Below are 19,285 nucleotides of genomic sequence, written 5' to 3' on the forward strand. Positions count from 1 at the left end.
CATGTAAAATAAATGAATGACACCGGCACTACGCACAAATTAATTTAAACTTACACCACTTCCCTAATAACTTCTGACTAGTTATCTCGCGTCAGTCACTGACAATAGCTAGAATGCATCAAGAAAACACATAGGAAAAATACTGTTCAGTCCACCAAGACATGATAAGCTATTGGCGCTACGCAGCACCAGTTGTGATATTTATCCTACTGAGTGTAATTGTAGGTAATGTCATGTAGCCTATGAGAAGAACTAGTATTGTTAGGCAATACATGTCAAGTCCAAGGCAGCTGAGGTGTGGCAATGACATCATTGATACGCAAGGATGCGGTTTCGCCGTCCAAACTCGCAAGGGCTACGGTTTCGAATTTTTCCACCCTGGGACCAGGTTTCAAAAAAGTGCGGTTTCGGGCAGTGCGCTTACAGGATTCGTTTGGACGATCGGCCAAGATGATGCAAAACATGTGCGTTTAAACCAAAAAGCGTCTGGGACCAGGTTTCAAAAAAGTGCGGTTTCGGGCAGTGCGCTTACAGGATTCGTTTGGACGATCGGCCAAGACGATGCAAAACATGTGCGTTTAAACCAAAAAGCTTGGTCCCTGAGACAAGCTTTGTGACTGACCTTGTTGCTCCTACAACAACCTGGAGCTCAATGTGACAAAATACAGTGCATAGAGATAACATCATGTGCTCAAATCAAACCATAACTGCCTTTCTTAAGTGTACACCTTATAACAGCCAAATCAAGTAAAGTCACTTTGGCAAGAACAACACTGTAGGTTTAAAACTATATGAAAGACTGAGAAGTGTAGTCAGATAAAACAATAGAACATGAGACTGAAACCTGTTCATTCAGAATCGCTCTGTAACCAGCCACAGCACTTTCTTCTAAGGTAGCTGAGCTACGCAGTGGCTGCTAGAATAACAACTGTCTGCCATAATATACTGTGTAAGATTAGTGCCAGTGAGAGATGCTAATCTGAGCAGGCGAAGTGAAGCGTAGTTGCAACAGAAATGGGGAAGCAGTTTCAGCTGAAGCCCACCTTGAGGTGATGACAGAAGGGGTCACCGTGACCGAAGCACCAGTGAGAAGTGGATAGCAAACAAGAGTTATAAAATGATTTGTGTGTGTGTGTGTTGATTTGTGTGTGTGTGTGTTGATTTGTGTGTGTGTGTGTGTTGGATTTGTGTGTGTGTGTGTGTTGATTTGTGTGTGTGTGTGTGTTGATTTGTGTTGTGTGTGTGTGTGTGTGTGTGTTGATTTGTGTGTGTGTGTGTTGATTTGTGTGTGTGTGTTGATTTGTGTGTGTGTGTGTGTGTGTTGATTTGTGTGTGTGTGTGTGTGTGTGTTGATTTGTGTGTGTGTTGATTTGTGTGTGTGTGTGTTGATTTTGTGTGTGTGTGTGTGTGTTGATTTGTGTGTGTGTGTGTGTGTTGTTGATTTGTGTGTGTGTGTGTGTTGATTTGTGTGTGTGTGTGTTTGATTTGTGTGTATGTGTGTTGGTTGTGTGTGTGTGTGTGTTGATTTGTGTGTGTGTGTGTGTGTTGATTTGTGTGTGTGTGTGTGTTGATTTGTGTGTGTGTGTGTGTGTTGATTTGTGTGTGTGTGTGTGTTGTTGTTGTGTGTGTGTGTGTGTGTTGGTTGTGTGTGTGTTGTTGATTTGTGTGTGTGTGTGTTGATTTGTGTGTGTGTGTGTGTTGATTTGTGTGTGTGTGTGTGTTGATTTGTGTGTGTGTGTGTTGATTTGTGTGTGTGTGTGTGTTGATTTGTGTGTGTGTTGATTTGTGTGTGTGTGTGTTGATTTGTGTGTGTGTGTGTGTGTTGTTTGTGTGTGTGTGTGTGTTGATTTGTGTGTGTGTGTGTGTTGATTTGTGTGTGTGTGTGTGTGTTGTTGATTTGTGTGTGTGTGTGTTGATTTGTGTGTGTGTGTGTGTGTTGATTTGTGTGTGTGTGTGTTGATTTGTGTGTGTTTGCTTAATTTAAGGCCATTTCCGCAACTAAGGCTATTTAATGGCCAGAGCATTGTGTGTTTTAAAAACATAGAAATATGTTTTTTTAAAATCTAGTAAGCTAGTAAAATCTAGTTGCTAGTAAGATATTCGAAAACCTTCAAAAGGTGGGACCTTACTAAAAACATCAGCTATAGAAAGAGTGTGTGCGTGTGTGTGTGTGTGTGTGTGTGTGTGTGTGTGTGTGTGTGAGAGAGAGAGAGACTGACCAGCGACTGGGCTTTGTCCGCCTCCTGTCTGGTCTGCGCTCTCTCGCGCTGCATTGCTCGACTCAGGTCCTGGCGGCTGGCCTCCCTCTCTCGACGGGCGATACGGGCCAGCTCCTCCTGGATGATGCTCTGCTGACGCTCGTACCTGACCAATGCATGCACATAATCAGAGCCAGCTTACGTCTCTACTGTCCACTACGGTCAGCACACACTGGACAAACTCAGAATGATGTGCTAGCCCAGCTCAATAATCATGCAAAAGAAATGAACCGTGCAGATGAACTGTGGGCCACAATCAGTGTTAACTCTGATGTGTCATTGATGTTTTTGTCATGTTGTGCCTCTGGCATCACTAACAACACACCTTCACTGAGGACCACCGCATGGCCAATGTTTAATCTGCATAAAAAAAAAAACTATTTAACCTGCCATCAAAATTATTTTGAAGATGACAAACAAAATGAGTTATTTCTACATGTAATGTACTGGTACATCCAGTCAGTGAAAAGCCAACGAAGATTCAAAGGCCATGGCCGTGCATCTGCACTCCATTTGTCAATTTTATTATTATTATTATGGTCCGAACATTTGTGTCACTGGAAAAGCCCAGACCGCAGACACCACCTGAGCTGCCGGCCCACTCTCAGCCCCCCTCCAGCCCACAGTACCTTCTCTTCAGCTCCTCGCTCACGTCTGCTGCTGTGGACCCACTGGTTGCCTGGGGCTGGGGCTGTGGTTGAGGTTGTGGCTGTGACTGTGACTGTTGTTGAGAGGATGACTGAAGATGTGGCTCTGCCGTGGAAAATGAGCAGAGTTATACTTTTGTGCAAATGGCATCAGAGAAAGGCTCTACTTATCAAGACTGTAATAGTTACAGTGTCTCACCTGTGTTCTCTTTGTTGCCAAGAGTGGTTTTGGTCTGAGATTTGGAAAATTCATTAGCACCCCTCATTCTTTGGAGAACATCCTCTGAGAGCTTAAAAAAGAGAGAGGAAAAAGAACACATTCATGCTACCTCAGCTACACAGGTCTCAAACATGACACATTTTGTGAGATAATGTTCACTTGTTTAACCCTCAGACATTGGAAACTGGACCATACATCATGACAAGAATGAAAGAATTAAGATAATCTATGACAATTTAAAGCTGCAGTTGGCAAGACTTTTTTGAGACTTTTTTGAGAACAGCATTTTTAGAAAAAAAACCCGCACTTCTACCTCCACCTAGAGCCTTTTATTCGTTTTGCAAAAATCCACAGCTCCCGGTTCTTCTGATCCAATCAGAGCAGGACTGTGTGATTTCTGACTGTCAATCACAGTCTGGTGCAGTCTGGTCCGCACTGACGAGCTCGATGAGAGGGTGCTCAGTGGTAGTGGGGGAGGGGCATGAGTGTTGTAAACATTCAACATTTTGGCTAAGTCCCCTCAATCTGTCAGACTTGCCAACTGCAGCTTTAAAATAGACAAACAACATGATTCATTTCTAAACATACCTGGTGCTATTGAGCATTTGGGGCAGCCGTGGCCTACTGGTTAGCACTTCGGACCTGTAACTGGAGAGTTGCCGGTTCGAACCCCGACCAGTAGGCACGGCTGAAGTGCCCTTGAGCAAGGCACCTAACATCATCAAGGCATCTAGTAAGCTAGTAAAATCTAGTTGCTAGTAAGATATTCGAAAACCTTCAAAGGCTCCCCGAGTGCCGCTGTTGATGCAGGCAGCTCACTGCGCCGGGATTAGTGTGTGCTTCACCTCACTGTGTGTACACTGTGTGCTGTGTGTGTTTCACTAATTCACGGATTGGGATAAATGCAGAGACCAAATTTCCCTCACGGGATCAAAAAAAGTATATATACTTATACTTTTATATATACTATTGGACCTGTAGAGGTCAGTATTGGATTAGGCTACTTAATCTAAAAGTGTTCTTTGACAATAATGAGTGATATACATTTCAATGTGTTTTAATTCCAAAGTCCAAGTCCTAGAATAAAAAAATAAAAAAAATATGGGGGAAAGATATGCAGATAGGATAGGTTTCCTACTTTGCATTAAGTGGTGCCTCACCAGGATTTCAGAAACTACTTATAACTAATGTTTAAAATTAATGTACTAAGATTTAGTAGTGTACACAACTACACTACAGATCTCCTGTAGGCCTAATGACACGTTCGACCTCAGACAATCGGCATAAGGCCAGCGGACAAGGAGATTATGAGGATAAACGTGACTGTCATTTGAGGATGGTGTACGTGGTAACATACTCTAGTTTAACAGAATGTATTGAGTCGTTATAGTCCAAAATACATGTGGTTGCCTTTCTAGTCTTTAAAACTAGGCCTACGGTATGCCTAATCTAACTTGGCGGGCTTCCGAGAGCAAGACGACTCAAAGAATCTCATTTGCAAGAATGTGTTCAAGGTCATTATCGCTTGTCCTATCCACTGATGACAGCGCAAATTTCCTTGATGTCCTCTTAACTGATTTTTAATAAGAATACGTGATGTTCGCCAGAACCAGAGACCAGACTATTTTTCCCAAACTGGCGGCTATCGTTAGAAAAGTGTTTATGCTATAAGCCTACAGTCTCTGCTTACTGCTTAGACCCCCATAATAAAGTCAGTTTCTCCCTCCCTAATTGCAGGTTATTTGCAAGACTTGCCAGTCGGCAACTTTAGGTCCGTATTCGACTTGGAAGCAGGCCTGTGTCAATATTCAAATGAACGTTTTGTTATGTCAAATATATTTTACGTAAAACTAAACACTTTGTCAGTTAGCTAATTTGTGATAACCAATTCAACCCTCAAAATAGACAACAATCTAATGTCCAAATACCCAGAACGCATAGCGAAAAGACGCACTGAGGACCACCACCAACCAAAACAGCTAACTAGCTAACCACAGTAGCGTAGATAGCCTATTCCTCATGATTTCCATGAGTGATGAATGATGTTGGCGTGGCTGCTGGTTACGTTAAACCTCGCCCAGTTCATTTTAGGTCAACCCCTGCGTCTACACTGGTAAGAATATCTTTAACCCACTGAACACAAAATAATATTTCGGTTATCGTTCACATTACTTCTAAAAACTCTGTACCATAGACAGCTAATGTTAACGTGATGCCTAATGTTAGCTTCAGATCCAAAACGTTACCTTCACTCCTCGCAAAATTCGGACCGTGTCCCCATCATCCAGGCCGAAAGACACTTTCCGTGTTGTACTCTCTGCAGATCCCATCATCCACTATGTTAACAGACAGAAATGACGCCTCTGTGCAGGATATGTTTAAGGGAGACACTGAAGTGTAGTATTGTTTGATTTACTAGTGATAACACACAGCTTCTGCGTTGACAGCTTGGTCTCGACACGGCTTGTCAGATTCAGGCTAATATCCTGTTACAGCATTGGTGAATCTGATTGTCAAGATCCAATGAAAATGGATATTGTAGGGTTGTGTAGGAGGCTACAATAGAGAATCATGGGAATTGTAGTGTTGCATTTTAAGTCCCCCTTTCACTGAACCTAGGCTAGCCTACAGGTGAAAATGTTCACATAACAACAAGTTAACAATAACAAAAATATAAAAAATACATTACAATAACAAACATGAGGTTGTTTCCCTGAATTCAGCTCCTTGAGCAGCAAAGTCATAATTTTACATTATCTCAATCGGTTTTTTTTTGTGTGTAGGGCCTATACAATGTAGCACTAATCTTATTTTCAGTCTTTTTTTTATCTTATTTCTGTTTAATAAGCCTTTACATGTTTTTCCTTACTGTCAGTGGTGTATGACCAAAATTATTTAAAGACAACAGCTTATGTAAATGGTTACAAACCAGAGCAGCGTATGCAATAGTTTATTGTTGATGTCTACAAATCTTTTTTTTTTTTGATGGACAGCACTGTCTGGAAGAGGAAAGAGCAACAAACATTGGCCATTTCTCTGTGTTTTGTTTGTAAGTTTGTGTACTTCTGAAATCCCTTGGCTTCTTGACACTTAGTTGGAACACCTCATCCAGCGCTCTTTTTTGCTCAGAGGATAGCCCTTGTCTATGGTGAGCCGAGGGTTCACACGCCAGTACTTATCCTCCTTGAACACGTACATGTGACCATTAGTCCAGGTGAGGCCAGCATCGGGATGGGAAGGAAGGCCTTTGACAAGATGTGACAGAGCCTTGGGGTACGACTTGAGGTCAACAGACCCAAACTCATCCCACTGCCAGTACTCTGATCCCTGTAAAGCAGAAATATATGTATGGCTACTCATTCCACACCTTTTCATCAATGGGAAACTATCAAATGTTATAGAAAAAGAACATAATCACCTTAATAAACACCAGTCTCTTATTTATGTTGAGGTAGAAAGCACAATCAACATCAGAGGGAATGCCAGTCAGTTGTCTAGGAAACCCTCTGTCAAGCCGGAACCCTGTGTACCTCCAGACTTTTCCTCCTGGGTAACAGAAAGGGTTGCATTCTGTTACAGGCTGCTGATATGAACTAATGTAGGCTACATACCAAATGAAAATGCTCAGTGGTTCTCAGTAGATTTAAAGCAGGGTTACAGAGGCTACCAGAAATATTGCCACATCAAGGTAGATTACCTTTTAGGAAGTAAGATTTGTTGGTCCTGGAAGAATGAACGGCTGCAGAGAGATCTCCAGGTAGGTCTTTCCACAGAGAACTGATGCGAATGGGTGCAGTGTAACCAGTGTCAGTAACTGTCCACACATGCTGTCCACTGAACGCATATGTTTTACCATAAGGCCCTGTTCCAAGAACCAGAGAAAGTCAGACTGTCAGACAAGCTGAATAAAACTTACATTAACTGAAATGACTGCCTCATGCAGAGACACAGTAAAGACGTTTGTGGCTTAATAGTGGACAGGAGAGAAACAGCAAACCTAGCATGATGGCATCTAGAGCAGCCTTGCAGGGGTTGGGAGAGCTGGAGGCTGGCTTAGATGGGGAAGGCTCTCTTGGATTCGAGTTGGGTTTACCTGAGATGTGGGGCAGTTGGTTAACCTTCACATACCTCTATCATTACTATTACATTACATTACATATTATTACATTATTATTATGATATTATTATGAGTACTGGATATCAAATAACACGGCTCATCTTAAGGAAGTTAACTGACCATATAGAACTTGGATGCCAAGAACGTCATCAGGGTGCAGCTTAAAGTCCTCCTTGTAGCCAGTGTACACAGGTGCCATGAGAGCTCTGAGGTGCTGAGAATGACCGAGCCCAAGGGCATGGCCTATCTCATGAGCTGCCACAATGCGGAGGTTAGCACCACGCGATGTCCCCTCAGTCCAGTGCTCTGACACGTCAAAGTGTACCAGCCCTGACTCTGGAGCATCGGCATGTGCCAGGACACCTCCTACATGACACATGACAAACACAAACCCCTAATTTTTTACTTATTGAGCGATGTTTTTTAAAATGTTGTATTTGTGTTTGTGCTTCCTGTGGGACCACAGATGTAAATTAGCCCAAGAGGGCCGGGAGAGGGCCGAGAGAGGGCCGGGAGAGGGCCGGGAGATGTAAATTAGCCCAAGGCTAACTCTGGTGCAATGCATCAAATGGTTACATTTATGTTTTATTTGCACACTGTCTCTTACAATTAAATTGAAATTGAAATTGAATAGATACTCACACCATTCACACTTAACCACCATCAATGTAATATACGGTATATGGACATGCCAGCAGCATAATACTTAAATTCACCATAAAAAAAACACATCACACACACAAATCTAGGCATTTAATTACATGTCGAAAAAAGTTCAATGTAGACGTCATGGAGAAGTCAGACTCAAGAGGACACAGCTCCGCTTACAGGAGTCTTTGTTTCTCACCTGGTCCATCAAAGGGTACTGGGCATGTGCTGACCCTCTTGTGGAAGGAGATTTTAATGTCTGCCGGTCCTTGTGTCACTTCCTGAAACGTCAGCGGTGAGACATCGCTCCAGTAGCGGAAGGCCCTCTGCATGGCAGCACGGGTTTTGGCTCCGCTCATGTTGGGTGCGTAGTTGTAGATTCGATAGGTAAGCCTCTTCTTCTTCCAGTGGCCTATTGAATTATGTGTGGTTTAAAATGAAGAATTATCACCATAATTACTTATAATGTAATTATACAGTATTTTCATTGATTTATAATTATTACCATAATCACATAGATAATGAATGCAGGGAAATGCAAGTGCATTGCAAAGATTGAGTTTAGGCTGCGTTGAGGGAAACTGAGTGAAAAATGGCCCAATTGGTTGTTATTTCATATTCATACGTTCAATCAGACACATTCAACATACTGTTGACTTAAGTTCTTTGAAACCTGTGTTAAATGTGTCATGATTTCCTAATGATTATTTCCAGAGCACTGTAAAGTGGTTCTGTAACATTAAGTTTACATTCAAGAAGGCTTAGTAGTGCAATATGGTTGTCATTGTAATACAATGTAGTAGACACTCATCAGTGAGAAACAAAACTGAATTCTATAGTTTTCTTTAAAAACTGCACTTTATTTCCATGTATTTATTTCCAACTCTTGCCAATGCTGGGAGCAGCTGCACAGGTTTTCTTACCCAAAAGGCGATATTTAAGGGTCCTGTTGTTGAAAGCGTCCTGTACACCACAGCGGGGCTGCCGCATCATTGCCAGAGTAGCCTGATCCAATCTGCCTGTGATTGCCAGCTCAGTGACCCTTTGAAAAGTCCTATTAGACCAAGATTTGAAATCTCAATATCCACAGTCAGTGATATGTATGCTTGCCATTTTCAGGATTGTCAAGGAATGAGTTAATCGTTGGTTTTGCATGTGTCAGTTGCCTGTAGAAGATCCTGGGGATCGAAACACTGCCCTTTTAAAGAGGATATAAAATAAATATTTTGTGGAGCCACAGTGTGCAGACTTTACTTTCTTTTTAAAGAATTGTTTGTCTGACGCCTGACAAGTTTTGGATGTGCACACACTTTTTCCTTTTTACAAAATGTCAGTGTAAGTCACCTCAAAGATTCACTCAGCTCCTCCGGCTGCTGCCTGGTTGATTCGGAGTTCAAAAGTGTTGTGTGGAGATATCCATATTGCTTTAGATAAGCCTAGAGAAAGAAACAAATAAAGAATGAGAGACAGAGAAAGAGAATTAGAATTTTGAGAAGTGCCAAATAAGACAAAATAATTATAGGCTGTATAGTATCCTACAAATTATTAAGACAAATACATGTGTTAGAAGTCACATGTTTTTCGTACAGGTACACAAGAGCTCTGTGTGTTAGCACAGGTACACAAAAGCTCTGTGTGTTAGCACAGGGTGTAACCATAGTAACCAGCTGTAGCGTGAGAGTGCATGGAAAGGATTTTGAGCAGCTCACTCACCATGGCTTCTCTCAGGACACCGAGCTCCACAGCTGAGGTCAGGGTCATCGTCAGCATCAGCACCATCAGTGGCGACTCCATTCTTTTTGTGAAGATAAAAAGCTCCGGACACAAACTACGTCCTAATGGTCGTCACCTAAGCTCCTCACTGCTCAACTGCACGTTTTGGAGACATACAGTTATTTCATAACCAGCGTATTGTTGCTCCTGACAAGACTAGTCTGTGGTGTGTCTGGGTTATTCCAAATATAAAACTGCCTTTGTGTCTCTCCTGAGTGAGTGAATTCCAGACGCCTTGTTTTCCTCTCTGGCCCTGGGTTGCTTTTATATCGGCTGATGCCACCAAGGAGTGGGCTCCGACCTCAACCACAGCAGTACCCATGAGAGAGGAGTGATGGGAGGCTGGGAGGTTTAACAGCCCATCTGTGAAAGCCCACTCACAGTGTCCTGGTCCACTGTTACGACCATGACGGAATGGAAATGCATCTGTAAATGTGAGCTGTTTGTATCAGTAACAGGCTTTATAAATCCAAACCGCTACAACACCTTGCAGAATTATATACAAAGCATCCCATAGCACATGGTCAACTTCTACCCACCTCCAGATCAACATCATTCTTTTATACTGTAAGCCCCAGACAACTTTGCCCCGGCTCTCCGTCTCTTAAAATGTGTTCATGAAAATGAAGAATCTCAGGACATTACCCTGGTCAGGAAAACCCTATTGGTGAGCATTCATGACATGTAAGAGCTATATACCTTTAACCCCTTTAAAGGACAATTATATTTGTATACCACATTGTGTAAACGGAAGCAATTATGTGCTAGTAAGTAGTGGTACCGTAATTATGGCAGTAAAGGACTCAATATCAAGCCAGCTTGTCACTTATGAATCATGGCTTTCCAGTGTAAAATTCTACAAATATGTTCTCATTTTTTACACATAGCCATTACTGAATCAGTCATCTCTTTTTGTCCCTGTTTTCTTTTATATGATCAAGTTAATACCTTCAGCTGAATTATTTCCTTGAACTCTTTGGCATTTCTTGACATTATAATTCTGGCCCAGAGCAGGCCTACTTCTAACCAAGTAACATTCCAACATTTTGCCACATAAACAAAACAATGATACCGCACTTACAGCTTACAGCTGGAGACTAACTAAAAACCACAGTGTCATGGATGTACATGCCAGAACTTCTCAATATTTCGTTCAATACTCATCAAACTTGTTCAGTAAAAAACAGCAAGTGTATGCAGATGGCAGAATATCAAGTTTGAGTGTTGATCTCGATGTTTTCACATTAAAAATGAAAGGTATCAGCAGGGGACTCACAGATCAGTTTTACAGTTTGGTTTGCCAATTATCTGTGGAATGTCCGTTCAACAGAAGAGGGGGGTTTACTTTTGCTGTGAATTAAAACATGGCTCATGTGGTTTCTCAACCCCAGAACCCACATGACCTCACCAGGGCATCTTTAGTTTGCCAAATGTACAGTATATTCTGATGGGCTGTTTTAAAAAGCAAGGTTATCAAGATTCACAGCGGTTTGAGCTTACACAGACACATTAATTCTGTTTCATTTTTACAGCTTTCTGTTTTAATTTCCGTTTAACTGCTTTGGTGGGCAGCGGATGTGTTCACATCGGTGTTCATAAATGGCAAAATGTGGGCTGTGTAGGAGTGAGGCTGAGTGAATGAAGTTCTGGTAGGTTGCTCGTGGCCACAGGCAGTGGGAGTCATGGTGTCCACTATATGTCACTAAGAGTATTATAAACTTAAAGTTTTTTTTCTGACTTGAGAGGTGTGTGATCACTAACATCTTGAGATAATTTGTCAAATGTCCTTGTTCTACTTCTTTAACTTGCAACCCCTTTCTTATGTGACCAGTCAGCCATGGTTCCTGCTGGCCAGTGGCCACCAACTTCACTGTCAAGAAGTAGTGATGGGCAAATGAAGCTTTGGTGAACCACTAAACCACAGCAGTGTGAAGCTAGCAACACTAATGAAAAAATCCAATATGGCTGCCACATGTAGATTTTTCAACATAAAAGTCCTTACCCAAACCAGTATATGTAACCAAAAATATTGGTTTGCTAAGGACTTTTATGTTGAAAAATGTATGTGTGGCGGCCATCTTTTTGCTTTTCAGCTAGTGTCGCTAGGTTCACACTGCTGTGGTTCAGTGGTTCACCAAAGCTTCATTTGCCCATCACTATCAAGAAGTCTCCAAGCCCATGGGGGTGTTCGAAGGGAGGCAGTAGGCAGCTGTCTTCCGTTTCAAACAGACCCCATGTCTCCCTCCTCACTCAGGGCAGAGGAGGAGGCTAAGAAGCAAGGTACCCAGAGGCAGGAAAGGAGGCTGCTAGAATCACCACCAAGGGCCTGGACTGCAGTGTGCTGACCGCTTACATCTTTCCATTACATGGCATGTTGAGCCACAGTTAACAACATCAAAGGAATATATGGAGGCCCATGGGACTCACTTTGGCCAAATCAAAGTGCAGCGTCCAGATCGAATGAGGTCTTTAAATATCCTGGTGGATAAGGACCTCCTGCAAGCTCCTACTGGGACACTATGGTCTTTCCACCACCAAAGGCTTCAAGCCCATCGCTCTCTCAGAGGGAGGCTGTGAAGCTGGGAGGGAGGCTATGAAAAGAGAGACCCAGTAGCAGGAGACAGGAGGCTGCAAGGATAACCAGCAATGGCCTGCGCTGCAGTGTGTTGGTCTCTTCTTTACCTTTCCCCACTCTGTGGCCATTCGAGACACGGCTAGCATGGAGGGTCAGCAGTAGCCTAGAAATCTAGACGCACCCTAGCGGCAGCAAATGTAATTTGCACCCAGGGTAGTCTAGCAACTCTCCGTTGGCTTGCGAGCTGTAAAAAACAAACTTCAGTCAGGCCAATCACATTGTGAATAGAGTCGGTGGACGGGCTTAACATAATGACAACAGAGTTGTGACTAATTCCGTGTGAATTCCTTGCTACTTGAAAACAAAGAAGATGGATGCTGCTACTGTCGGCCTTTGAATCGTGACTCGAGTTAAGCTTTTTTTTTTAAATTGGCAAAAGTTTGATCAACTAGCTCCGCTGGTGGGAAAATGCATGGGACTCATGAGTTGTAGTGCTATCCTATTGCGTGCAGAGGGAATTTGAAAGACAACTGTTTATCCCGCCCCTCGGATTGAGCACTGCCAATGGTGAGTTCCCAGACCCTACATGTTGATGTGGGTCTGGCTTGTCAGGCTAGGTCAGCAGGCCACTGAAGCCAGCAACCACATGCATCCACATCCAGGTCCAAATAGCTCTCTGGGCATCCTGGTGTATAAGGAGATGGGGGCTAAGGCCAGGTAATGGTTGAGAAACCACAGCTGCATAAGTTGGGGACAGAGAAAACTAAAATGGTAAGTGGAGCTAAATGCACAACAGAAAAGGAACAGAATTTAAGTGCACAGGTCACATGGGCAGCAGTGATAGCAGCAGCAATGTGATTGGGTGGAAAGGGAAGGGGACGTGTGACAGAAATGGAGTCCAGGAAGAATCCTCCCAAGAAAACAAAGACCCAAGAAGAGCAATGGGAAGATCACATGGCCAAGCATAACCCCAGCACAGCAACAGAGCAAATGGTTCAGGGAAGCTGTGAGAAAATGGCACTGCTGTCAAATCCTACATCAGCCAAGAAGAATTCACCAGAAGACAAAGGGGGTACATCTGGTCTTTTTTGTTTACATGTATTTATTGTTGTATTTTTTGGAGGGGGTGGGGGTTGTCCTTGTAGACTGGACAGCTAGGAATGACTGGAAACAAGGAGAGAAAGATGGGATGAAATTAGGAAACAACTGCAGGTTAGAATCAAACCCAGGTCTCTGCAGGAACCTGAACGTGATAACAATGCCACTTCAGCCACAGCTCAACTTTCTTTTCCTGTAGCTTCATAAAATATTGATTGATATTGTGATTTAACCCATATCTGTTGTAATGTTCTCACAGCAGTTTGCAAGCCACTTTACATATGAACGCGCTCCTGTATCACATGCTGGCAAAATAGCATTGGTGTCTGAGCAGCTGCTGATAAAACTGTACGACTCCTTCAGTGGTCTCATGTGGTTGTAATTATTGCCTAGCATGTTTTCTGCACTGCTTCCAGAGTATAAAAGCCCAACAACAAATGTACCGATATCTCTTGTAAATACCACATTTACAATGTGTTGTTACTCAGGCAACATTAATCTGTTGGTGGTGCTCGTTTTGTTTATTCAGTATCTGGGTGTCATATCCCCCCATTTATTTTAGAGTGTTGCTAATAATAAACATTGCAATCTTCCAGCCTTCGCTGTGCCTGATGTCAACATTGCTTTTGTTCCTACACAAGTATAAGTATAAATACTTTTTTGATCCCGTGAGGGAAATTTGGTCTCTGCATTTAACCCAATCGGTGAATTAGTGAAACACAAACAGCACACAGTGAACACACAGTGAGGTGAAGCACACACTAATCCCGGCACAGTGAGCTGCCTGCATCAACAGCGGCGCTCGGGGAGCAGTGAGGGGTTAGGTGCCTTGCTCAAGGGCACTACTGGTCGGGGTTTGAACCGGCAACCCTCCGGTTACAGGTCCGAAGTGCTAACCAGTAGGCCACGGCTGCCCCCTCAATCAATCATTTGTTTCTACAAATGATATGGTTATACCAAAGTGATGAAAAGGTTTCTTTGCAGAAAACTTCATCTAGAACCAATTAAGTAGTTTCATTTATTTTCAAATTGTTAACATTTGTGGTCATCACTGATGGCAGTAATACTGGACTTCCCACACAATACAAGTGCCTTATGAACGGAGTTTCAAAGATAAGTTCATTCAGACATCACAAAACTAGGACCTGTTGACTAATAATGCTCATCATTAAATGTCTAAAACTCTATTGCGATGCTTTAACTCATTCACTTATTTATCAAACAATACAGATATTACAACAGCTGATGGATAATGACATGGAGGAGGACATGTCTGTGGCTTCTTTCAAATAAGGATCCTGTCGTAGATCCATTTTGATGTATATTTTCTTCCCTACACATCAGAGTATATAAATGTACGAAACCTCAACTACAGCGTATGTGGCATCATATCTACCAAGGTTAAAAAAAAAAAGCACAATATGGAATAAGATTGTTTGGGGGAGAAAATGTATTACCTGCCATTGTCCAGGCCATAGCACAGCCACTTTTTCTACATTGTGAAAAGGTCTAAAGTGGTAAACATTTCTACAGCCATTTAAAATGAGAACGGAAATGTTCAGTAGCTATGGGACGGGGTGGGGTGGCATACTGCATGAAAGGTCAGTCAGTAAGTGGACAGGTCCTGCTCAGCTCATATCCTAGAGCAAATGTTCAGGCCGATGGGCAGAACTCCACCACCAGTGGGATGGAGGGGTGTTGAGGAGTTTGTGTTGTACACAGGTGTGGAGTTAAAGAACGTGGTCAGAGGTCCATACTCCACTATATCCGCCCAGTCCCACCAGTGTCTCCTCAGCTCAAAAAACCCACCCCCACTGCACCCCTCCAAAGGCTTAGGAGTCCTCCAGCTGTTGGAGCTCCTTGCGCAAAGCTTCCGCCCGGCCCAGCTTCTCTTTCTGCTCCTGGCCGAGGCTCTTGATCTCACCTGAATCTACTTTCTGTTGAAGGTCTTCAATCTGCCGCAGCTTCTTCTTTAGGTTCTTGATTTTTTTGGCCTTCTCTGTGGCCACAGTTTCAGCACTGCTGGTCTCCGTGGCAATCTGGAGTTTTTCCGTGCTCTCAGTGACTTCCCCCACCTCGTCTCCTTGCTCTGGTTGCTCCTGCTCTGGTTGCTCCTGCTGCTGTTGCTGCTTGCGTTTTTCCCTGCGCTTCATGTTGCGTTTGGCTGCCTTGGACATACCGCCAGTCTCCGAATCCTGGTCCCCCTGTCCTTTGGCAACCTGTTGCTGCTTGGGCTGAGCTGCATCCTCTGGACTCATGCCAGGAGGAAGGTCTGGCTTACTCTTAAAGAACTTCACATACTTATTTTCATACCTGAGGGCGGATAAAAAAATATTAACATTTGAGTTATTTCATCATTACTTATATATGACAATACATGTCAGAATGTTCTATCTATGCTGTTCTACAACATGTCACCTACAAGAGAGGAAGATGCTGTGCAAATCAATCAGATTGATAATTCTGCTTAGAATTAGGGATACATTTTGTAAACAAATTCAGGATGCACAAAATGGTCCTATGCCAGGACTGTATGATGACACACTTATACGTGTCCTGATCTGTATGTAGCCAACATATCCGCCATGACCCAAATAACCTTTTACTCAACCGTGACTAAATAATTTGCTTAATTTGCTCAGCTGACAGACACTCACACTGGGACTTCTTCCTGGGGAACATAACCGTCCTTCACTCGTCGGGGCTTTCGCCAGGTCCCATCGGGCCTCTGAGTGGCAGCAATGTATTTGCCTGTGGCAGAACAGGATAGGGCACAGACATGAAGGGTTACAAACGGTCAGGTTTAAAATACGAGGTGTGGAATGAAAATGGCTAAACATTACAGAACACGATATGACAATTAAACAGTGGGTTAGACGCTTCTACCTACAAGACAGATAGGTGGTCAGAGGCAGCAATCCAAATATCCTAAAATAACCGCGAATCAACTTATTAGCAAACTTTCAGGCTCAGTCCAACTTCTAACAGAAGAAGTTGCGCTACGAGAGGGCCATCCCGTAGTCCAACAGGTAACGTGGTAATTTCTGGATATTTTCATAGTTGTACGGTCATAGTTTATCTATATGGGAGGCTGATTAAACTCGAAGCATATCAGCCTTCCACAACTCAAATCAAAATGTTTCAGTGACTAAACCTATACAAGGTTTTAGTTAAGAGTTCGCTGGTTAGCAGACTACATCTTTACGGATCATGGAAGTTTGCTACACATCGAGTAACATTTAAGCATGCAAGCTAGGTCCCGGATAATGCACCAAGCAAACAGGGTGTCAAACTATCGTTGACAAAAATACAAGCAGGCAGCGTGGCTCAAATGTATCTAAAAGCCATATGAAAACATATTTAACGTTACTGAGAAGAACATTTATATTAAAGGGGAATAGTATCGCTTAGTAGCCACAGTTAGCAAACCAACTGTTCATGCTGCTGAACTTGTTATGCTAGCTCGCTAATCAATCGCTCAGGATCTGATTGTGACTAGGATATAATTGGGTTGCTTCAAGTATGCCATTTGAGAGACCACGTTCTTCTGCACTACTAGATCTGTATGCAACAAGAATCGGATGTGGAGGCCAACGTTGCTTAAAGTAGCCTTACCCGATTCATCTGTGACATAGGGAGTCGCCATCTTGAAGAATAGTTCTCCCCCTTCTTCTTTTGTATTTTAAGGGCGGCTAACTGATATTTGGAACATTACTGCCACCCTTTGTAGCGTGCGGATACTACATAACCCGCATTCAAAATAGAGCTTTCTAACAGGTCCATTTGTTTATGAAAAACGGAAAGATGTCTTGGTTTCAGGGTCGGCTCTAGGGGCCAGGGTGGCCCACCCAAGCATACTGTAGTGCCTTGCCCACCCAAACAAAGTCAATAATCAGTTGTTGTTGTTTGTTTTTTTCAGTTGTGCATCTGTTCTGTGCAGTCTCAAAACCAGCTTGGATGTAGGCCTAGATGAGTTGGTGTTGAGTGTAATAGTATAGTAGCTAGCTGGTACTCTGTGCAGTATAGCCCCCACTCCCCCCAATGCCTTAAAGGAGAACTTAGCAACTATTTCAACTTAATAAACCAGTTTAGAAATCATTTGGATGGTTGGATGGAAAACTAACCTTGCAACATTGGGACTACCATCCCGGTAATAGAGAAGTGAGAAACAAGAAACTTGTTTTAAATCGTGTTTCTTACCTTGTAATATCCACATTGTTCTGCCGAACTTATGGTAACCTTTTTAGCTAGCTTGTAAACAATTCCATGTGCTTTATGGTTACCTTTTTCCACAGTTTGAAATAGCATAATGCACAACTTATCCAGCAGAGGGGGAGCTAATCCTGCCACGTTTTTCTTTAAAGGAAAATTCTGGCCATTTTTCACTTAGATATCTGTTTCTCGAAGTCACTGAGTGTTGTCAGTATGAGAAAAAAAACCTGATACCTAGCTGCTGCAGCCAACAGCTAGAATAGCTAGGCAGCTACAGTGCTACTGTAGGCCTACTTATTTAAATATCCCCCCAGAGTGTAGCACGGTAGCTGCCTGGCTACTCTAACTGTTTGCAGGGATAGGCAAAAATATATCAAAATGCATTTTTAAACAAAATATAATAAAATACTGTATTTTTTGTATTTTAAGAGTACTAAAATATAAAATACTCTTTCAAATAAGCATGATATCACTTTGCAAACCTTCCATATATGCCTATTTAATCTATTTCTTCATCACAACACTGACTGATTAAGTTGACAGTTTATTAAGTGGACTACACATTAAATCATTTAAAACCACACTCAATATTGAAACAAACTGCACAGTTGTCTCAGAATGGTTTTTATTGGTTACGCACCAAAACACATAAACACATAATGCCGTGCCAGACCTGGCCCTTATGCTCCAGCACTAAACATCTATGTAAGGCTGTATCTACAACACACACTAGTTAGACCCAGTTATTAACACTGTAATCAACTATAAACATAAAACACGACAGTCAGGGCGCTTTAACATTGGTAACTTGCATGGTTAACATTAACATTCAACATAACACATCAACTGAACAGCATCATGGGAGCACAGTCATGAACAGCTAGGCTCAGATCATTACACAGCCCCCCGAGACTTAGTCCATGTCCCCTTGACTCAAGTCTTACCCTACATCAGTCCATGAGCCTGGCTGGGACCCGACGCTGGCGTTGTGGGCGCCCCGCTGTCGCGGCGGTGACTTCCGGTGAAGGCTGCACAGTGACCGGTATTAGAGCGACAGCTCCATTGTCACCAAGTTCCACAGAGTCAGTGTCCAAGTCTCCACGACCCTCAGCTGAGGCCAGGGGTCGATACGGGGCCAGTCGATAACGGTGGAGAGCCACAACTCTCCGACGCTTAATCAGTCTCACACGATAGACCACATCAGACAGCTTCTCTAAGACATCGCACGGTCCGACCCACTGGCTAGTGAGTTTCGGGGAAATGCCTTTCTTTCTCTCCGGGCAGTACACCCAAATCGCCGGGCTGGAACTCCTGGCCGCAACAGCGCGTATCGTAAGCTCGCTTTTTGAAGTATTCCAGCTTCACTCATAGCCTGCCTGGCCAACTCGTGTACTCCTTTCAGTCTCTCGCGTAGCTGCTTGTAGTATTCCAGACCTGGCTTACCTCCAATCTCCGCTTCCGGAGGCGAACCGAACACCAAGTCCACTGGCGTGCGTAGCTCTCGCCCGAACATCAGAGCTGCCGGTGTGCATTTCGTTGACTCTTGCACCGCTGTGCGATATGCCCAGAGCACCAGGGGCAAGTGTAAGTCCCAGTCCTTTTGTCGGCGGTCGGCCAATATGGCCAGCTGCACTGCTAGAGTCCGATTGTCCGTTCCACCAGCCCGTCGCTTTGCGGATGCAGAGGTGTCGTTCTCGTTTTCCGGATGCCCATGCGCTGGCAAACCTCAGCAAACAC

The 19,285-nt window shown here is 43.3% G+C and overlaps 3 protein-coding genes across 4 annotated transcripts in view; all 3 read right to left on the reverse strand.

Annotated features, from left to right (window-relative positions):
- The window catches only part of LOC125293755 (MICOS complex subunit mic25a-like), a 67,637-nt gene extending 62,040 nt beyond the window's left edge, over positions 1 to 5,597 (reverse strand). For both annotated transcript variants that reach the window (XM_048241862.1, XM_048241861.1), the window contains exons 1-4: positions 5,372 to 5,597; positions 3,105 to 3,195; positions 2,888 to 3,011; positions 2,220 to 2,364 (exon numbers count right to left, since the gene is read on the reverse strand). In XM_048241862.1, coding sequence (XP_048097819.1) covers positions 2,220 to 2,364; positions 2,888 to 3,011; positions 3,105 to 3,195; positions 5,372 to 5,458 — 447 coding nt within the window. In that variant the 5' untranslated portion in view covers positions 5,459 to 5,597. The remainder of the gene's footprint in view (positions 1 to 2,219; positions 2,365 to 2,887; positions 3,012 to 3,104; positions 3,196 to 5,371) is intronic.
- Positions 5,598 to 6,066: 469 nt separating this feature from the next.
- Positions 6,067 to 9,684, reverse strand: mmp19 (matrix metallopeptidase 19). Its single transcript, XM_048241210.1, has 9 exons — positions 9,604 to 9,684; positions 9,235 to 9,326; positions 8,814 to 8,944; positions 8,090 to 8,302; positions 7,363 to 7,608; positions 7,123 to 7,218; positions 6,823 to 6,987; positions 6,544 to 6,671; positions 6,067 to 6,452 (listed from the first exon to the last, which is right to left on the reverse strand). Exons 1-9 carry the CDS (start codon positions 9,682 to 9,684, stop codon positions 6,216 to 6,218), a joined length of 1,389 nt encoding a protein of 462 aa, XP_048097167.1. The 3' UTR covers positions 6,067 to 6,215.
- A 4,656-nt stretch (positions 9,685 to 14,340) lies between these two features.
- Positions 14,341 to 17,151, reverse strand: pym1 (PYM homolog 1, exon junction complex associated factor). Its single transcript, XM_048241863.1, has 3 exons — positions 16,952 to 17,151; positions 15,994 to 16,087; positions 14,341 to 15,649 (listed from the first exon to the last, which is right to left on the reverse strand). Exons 1-3 carry the CDS (start codon positions 16,980 to 16,982, stop codon positions 15,169 to 15,171), a joined length of 606 nt encoding a protein of 201 aa, XP_048097820.1. The 5' UTR covers positions 16,983 to 17,151; the 3' UTR covers positions 14,341 to 15,168.
- Positions 17,152 to 19,285: the final 2,134 nt, after the last annotated feature.

Source organism: Alosa alosa, chromosome 4 (assembly GCF_017589495.1).
Source record: "Alosa alosa isolate M-15738 ecotype Scorff River chromosome 4, AALO_Geno_1.1, whole genome shotgun sequence".
Lineage (NCBI taxonomy): Eukaryota > Metazoa > Chordata > Actinopteri > Clupeiformes > Clupeidae > Alosa > Alosa alosa.

Bases quoted from the DNA above. Each gene is read 5' to 3' on its own strand.
- mmp19 (XM_048241210.1), bottom strand. From the start codon at position 9,684: ATGGAGTCGCCACTGATGGTGCTGATGCTGACGATGACCCTGACCTCA. The intron at 8,945-9,234 runs GTGACTTACACT...TTGGTCTAATAG, and splicing joins GAGCTGAGTGAATCTTTGAG to GACTTTTCAAAGGGTCACTG. The intron at 6,988-7,122 runs GTTTGCTGTTTC...TTCTTGGAACAG, and splicing joins TCTAGATGCCATCATGCTAG to GGCCTTATGGTAAAACATAT.
- pym1 (XM_048241863.1), bottom strand. From the start codon at position 16,982: ATGGCGACTCCCTATGTCACAGATGAATCGG. The intron at 16,088-16,951 runs GTAAGGCTACTT...GTTCTGCCACAG, and splicing joins CTATGTCACAGATGAATCGG to GCAAATACATTGCTGCCACT. The intron at 15,650-15,993 runs GTGAGTGTCTGT...ATCCGCCCTCAG, and splicing joins CCCCAGGAAGAAGTCCCAGT to GTATGAAAATAAGTATGTGA.